The sequence below is a fragment of the Morone saxatilis genome, unplaced genomic scaffold (assembly GCF_004916995.1).
Source record: "Morone saxatilis isolate NCDOM2014 unplaced genomic scaffold, NCSU_SB_2.0 Contig14, whole genome shotgun sequence".
NCBI lineage: Eukaryota > Metazoa > Chordata > Actinopteri > Moronidae > Morone > Morone saxatilis.
The window spans coordinates 4,676,737-4,682,521 of NW_023339696.1; the positions used below are offsets into that span (position 1 = coordinate 4,676,737).

A 5,785-nucleotide genomic window follows, 5' to 3' on the forward strand; every position below is an offset into this window, starting at 1 on the left:
TGTCAGTCTGTCGGTCCACCACTTTGGTCCAAACTGAAATATCTCTTGGTTGGATTGCTGCTACATTTTGTACAAACATTCATGGTCCCCAGACGATGAATCCTAATGACACTGGTCATCACTGACACCACCATGAGGTTAATATTTGCTATTTAAAATGAAATCTTGAAAACTATGGGATGGATTGCCATGAAAAGTGGCACAGACATTCATGTTCCTCTCAAGATGAACTAGGATGAACTTGGTTGAACCCCTGACATTTCATCACCACCATCCTGTAAAAAATTCAACAAATACTTTGGTTTATGACCAAATACCTGCAAAATGAATGTCCGCCACAGCCGTGCGCTAATTAGCAAATGTTTGCATGCTAATATGCTAAACTAAGATGGTGATCATGGTAAATGACAGTGGTGACATGCTGATGTTAAGCAGGTAACAGGTGCACTTTGTACACATCTAACCCTCTATATATGTCAGTGGGTAACACCTGCTGAACATCTGCAAGTTAGCATGATCGTTGTGAATATTCAGGGTTGGGTAGTAATGGATTACTTCAAATCAGGATTATGTAATTAGATTACAAAAAATAAGTAACTTTAATCAGGCCAGGTACATTTGAAACAATGAGTAATTAGATGAAAGTAACATTTTAGTTTCTGTCTTTATAATTTGGGAATTTTAAAATGATTTTCATGATAACCAATGCTTTATTAACTCGTGAAAAGCGCAATTTTTAAGTACAGATTAGTGCCATACAGAGTTTGTATCCTGAGGATCCAGAGTTTGCTCCTCCATGTAGCCTTTGATTAAATAATAGCAGCAACAAAAACTTAGACGAAAGAAACAGCATGTTGTTGAATACACACTGTACACCTGTAGTTTGTCCCAGTACTGTTTCTGTAAGAGTGATTTGATTTGACCAACTATAAATGCTGAATATGTCAAATGCATTTTATCTACATTGAAAATGACATTTGAATGAAAGTCACATTTTTAGTATGCAGCGTTTACAATGTTTGATTTTTGAAGTGATCCAAAAGTATTCAGATTCTATGAATCAGACCCATTCTTCATGCTGATTAGCAATTAGCTCAAAACACTACTGTTTCTAAATACAATGTCACAGAACTGCTAGTGTGGCAGTAGACTCTTGTTAATATATATATATAATGTATATTCGTCAGTAGAAAAGGACTATATTATTCTATATAACTTCTAGAGTATAATTTATTCTCAACAAAGAAACATAAGGTCATAAGCCATGACACACTGTCTGAATATTGAGGGATTGAGTACCAGCAGATCATTTATTTTCCTTGTGAGATGAGAAACAACACAGTTTCTTGTTATATGACATTTGCGAGAGCGAGCACTGTGATTTGTTTTCCATTTCCAACAAAGAGCCTTGTAGGAGTGTGTTGATTTCAGGGAGCCTTAAAATTAGTTATTGTTACTGTTCATCCAAGGCCTTCATTAGTGATTTCAAGTCCTGATTGTTCTGTGCGTTTCCCTTTGTTTGCCGTGTTTTTACTTGTGATTCATTTCAAGCCCACCGTGCTTTTTTCCCCTTTTATTAAATGTTCGAGAAAAAAAGGAGACGTACAACATGAGTACTAAAAATAAACACATTTTACTGCAGCTATCAGGACACACAAGTTCACAGTACATTTTCTGTGGTGTTGTGCTTGCAACGCAAAACTTATATACCATTGTTTTCTCTAAGGAGGGGCGTGGGTTCAGATAGCAGCAAGGAGAGAGAGATGGGATCAAAGGGAGTTCATCCTCCATCATCATGTGAAAGTGCATTGTAGTTTTCACCAATACAGCATGTTGCACGCTCTCCTTGCATTCATTGGTGTTCACAGTAACCTTGTGCACGAGGAGTAGAAAATACAATGCAAAATAAAAGAGGGAGGAAATACAAAAGGTAGGATGGAAGACAAGGTAAAAAGGTTCAGCACTGAGAACAAAGTATTTACATTTTAATAGACAGCTAGAAGCAAATACAAGCTAGTATTTACTAGTGTTTTGCTTGCGTCCATTGCCGTGGGTTAGGAGTGGCTGACGGAGAGAGGGAAGTGTGGAGGGAGGAGAAGTCAGGAGAAGTCTGTTTTAGATGGATGAAGGGAAAGGGAGTAAGGTATGTATAGTTGTTTTTTCTCGTCTTCTCATTTCAAGTATATATATGTACTATAAACGGTATCATATAATAATTATATAAAAATAAGAGCATTATTATGCTTTCCATCCACTTAGTGGAGTGAGGCATGAGGTAGATAGACGAGAGGGCATTAGGGGGTTCGCCGGCAGCCTTATCATGGCGTGCCATGCTGAGGTGGAGAAAAGGCAGGGAGGAGAGGATTAGACAGAGGAGAGGTACAGGCAGGCAAGGAAGGCAGGAGGCAGCAGGTTTAAATGATGCCGTATTTGGCCAAGTCGCTGAGCTCCATGTCGCCGAAGGCTTCCCATGGGCACACCACTGTGATGTCTGTGCCAAGACCCTCCATGCCAGGGATATCGTCACCAAAGCTGGAAAAGAGCAAACAGAAAGAGGTGAGTGGCCCTGGTCCTGGTGTATGACCCAGTTTGATTGTTTGCATTACATATTCATACATGCAAATGGGCTTTTACCCCTTCTGGCCAGGCTTGGGGGCCTTGCTCTTGAATGTACGAGTCTGCCTCTGCTTGAACTTGGGTGGTCCCTTCTTGGGTGTGGTGGGGCCAGTGGCTGCAGCAGGGGCCAGGGCGCTTCCTGCAGGGGGGGCGGAGTTCATTGCTGCTGAGGGTGACTGAAAGACAGAAGAGCTTTTTTTTTAAAGTGTCAGAGATTGTAGCTTTCTCTTGTGGCTTCCTCTGACTTCTTCTCTTTTGTCCTCTGCCCTCTGTTAATCCTGTTTCCTTCCAGCTCTCAGTGCCAATCAGTGAAGATTATGCAGATTGGTTTAAACCGCCAGATTAGCTCTAATCCCACTCTGATCTGATGTTGACTAATTGTCCTTCTTGAACAACAGGGATGACATGTGCAATGGTAAAGCAACATCTAATCGTAACCTCAGACGTTTACATTAGCTAATGTTTGGTGGCTTAGATATCAAACTTTAAGATACTAAATTATTAACTATTAATGTTATACTTTCATTTAACTGTATTTTGTAACAGTATACTGCCTAAACTCTACTTCTTGCCCCCTCCTCTGACTGCTGACACTAGTAATCCCGTTAAGGCAATTTGAGGTTGAAAACACCCTGTGTGCCACCTGCATCAGCAACAGCATGGGGTTACAGATGCTGTATTGCTCTACTCTAATGTGTAGAGATCTGTGAAGCTGCACCAAAGCCGCGCTGTGGAGTCAACGTGCCCAACGTGATATCAGCCATCTGTTGCTGCGATTGTTGCCCCTAAAGTCAATCCTCTTTACACACACACTCATTTATGTTTCTATTTGTGTCTTTTAAGACTCTCTGTTTTTTAACTATTGCATTTCTGATCTTGACTGCATCTGTACTTCAACCACAATTTTTCAATTTTTTGTATCCACTATTTAGTCATTTAAATGGCAACATCACTTTGCAAGCACTGGATAAATTAGAAGTTTCATAGTTTCTACTTCCTCTTCTCTTCTTCTTTACCCATATTCAACCCTGTTGCTCTTCTTGTATACTGTTCCTGTATCAGTATATCAGTCCACAAGTACAAACACACATTCAGTACCATGCAAACATTGTAAAGGTTGTAGAAGCCGCAGCTGTTTTAAAAAATGTACACTGTAAGTTTGAATAATTTCATGGGTAAGTTAAGTCAGTAAGATAGATTTTGTTCTCACCTGTTGCCACAGATATCCCAAGAGGCCACCGCCGATCTCTGCTCAGTGCAGCTTCTTTCCTCTCCTTGAGTTCGTGAAGTGTGTCATGTCTGTTGTGCTTTTATACTTTCATCACTAATCCCCACATCCTCCTCTTTCCAGTCACATGGTCAGCAGAAAAGGTTATCCAAACTTCTCCACCAAGCCAGCATCTTCCCCCCTTCCTTACTCCAAGTGTCCTTGTTCTCATCGCCCCACCCGTCGCTGCCCTCCCCTACCTGCCGTGTCAGGGAGATGGTACAACCTGCCTGGAAGACAGTGTCAAAGATCAATCTTAAAAGGATTTAATCAGGCTTATCCCTCTAAACCTCAGCACGCCTGCATTTAGCTTTAGAGGAGAAGACATGCTGGTCGCGTTTCAGGTCCATGTGAGACGCTGTTTTCACATGCAGGTTGTTGTTCACTGTTGATCCTCTGCAGCCACCACTGAAACAATGGTCAGACTCTTAACTGTGTAGAAGTTAATCCCTTGAGAGACAACATTATATTTGTGATATTAAACTGAATTTGATGAAAACTAAAAGAATAACTTCTTCGTATCATTCTAGATGCATTTTTGGTTTGTGAAATAGAGTGAATTTTAAGTACCAAGAGCCGAGCTGTTGGACATCAAGTGTTGTTATTGTTATATCACATATCCAACAGCATAAAAGGGCGTGGAAGTTCTGCATTTACTTTCAGCTTTATGTAAACCTCATTTTCCAAGTATTTCTACCAAATTAAAGTTAATTACAGGCTTATTTGTGTCTGAGGGTTTGGCAGTCACTGCGAGAAAGCTGCGTCTGATGTGGGAGGGCCTGTGGTACATTTATTGAAATGATAAAGACCAATCACATATGTTGAAGTGCAAAATCAAACAAGTGGACCTGGCGTTGTCCTGACAATGTTTTGCTTTTGGTTGAGAGAGGAAATGCCTTCAAACTGAACAAATAGCAGCTCCAGTTGCCTTTGACATCATGCTGCAGATCTTTTTTGGAACTGGTAACTGAAAATGCTCATAGACCAATATTTTCAATTTCATTGTCAGTATTTAAGGAACAAAAGAGGTGAACTGAGGATTCAGGATTCTGGACAGTATTGAAATACGCCTGGCCTTATCAGTAGTTATCATTTTCATAATTCAAATTATACCCTACATGAGGAAAATGACAGATGAAAAGATCAGTTCTACGTCTACACTGATGTAAAATCGATTTAGTCTCTGTGTGTGGTTGGTTGGTGTTGGTCTAAAGGGAGGATCCAGGATTAGCCTGTTTGGAAGGGGGATATACTGAGAAAAGGCCATGACACAACCACAGGACGCTGATGGGAAGTTGCATAAGCAGACATTCTCATCTAAATTCTTCAAATTATCCAACCATCCAACTTTTTAACCTCGAGATATAGTTACAGACTTTAATACCAACTCACACAGACACAGGGGAAAAATGTATATATATATATAGAGGGTGAGGTTGTACTTAAGCTTAAAGGTCTAGTGTGTAACATTTAGGAGGATCTATTGGCAGAATAATCACCGGAATATAGGACTTGTTATGGTTTTGTTACCTTAGAATGAGCCCTTCCATGGAGTCAGCCATATTGTACCGCCAGGTTTCTACAGTAGCCCAAAACAAATAAACCAAACACTGGTTTTAGGGGCATTTATGTTTTTTGTGGGAATCTTGGGAATCTTTAACAACACCGCTATGTGCAACCTACAAACTGGACCTTTAATGCTAATGCTAACATGCTCACAATGGCAATGCTATCATGTTGATGTTTAGCAAGCATGGAGGTGCCTGGATAGCTCACCTGGTAGAGCTAATGCCCCATGTACCAAGGCTGAGCATGCTATTTGCCAATGATGGCACTATATGAAACTCAGGGGGACACCAAAGTGATTTAATTCTTTCTGAGGGGGGCATAAATGTGTGTACC

The 5,785-nt window shown here is 40.5% G+C and overlaps 1 protein-coding gene across 1 annotated transcript; it reads right to left on the reverse strand.

Moving 5' to 3' along the window:
- Positions 1–2,414: 2,414 nt before the first annotated feature.
- On the reverse strand, positions 2,415–2,777 carry LOC118323499 (retinal cone rhodopsin-sensitive cGMP 3',5'-cyclic phosphodiesterase subunit gamma-like). Its single transcript, XM_035655476.1, has 2 exons — positions 2,635–2,777; positions 2,415–2,532 (listed from the first exon to the last, which is right to left on the reverse strand). The coding sequence occupies exons 1-2, from the start codon at positions 2,775–2,777 to the stop codon at positions 2,415–2,417; spliced, it is 261 nt and encodes an 86-aa protein (XP_035511369.1).
- Between the last annotated feature and the right edge of the window lie 3,008 nt (positions 2,778–5,785).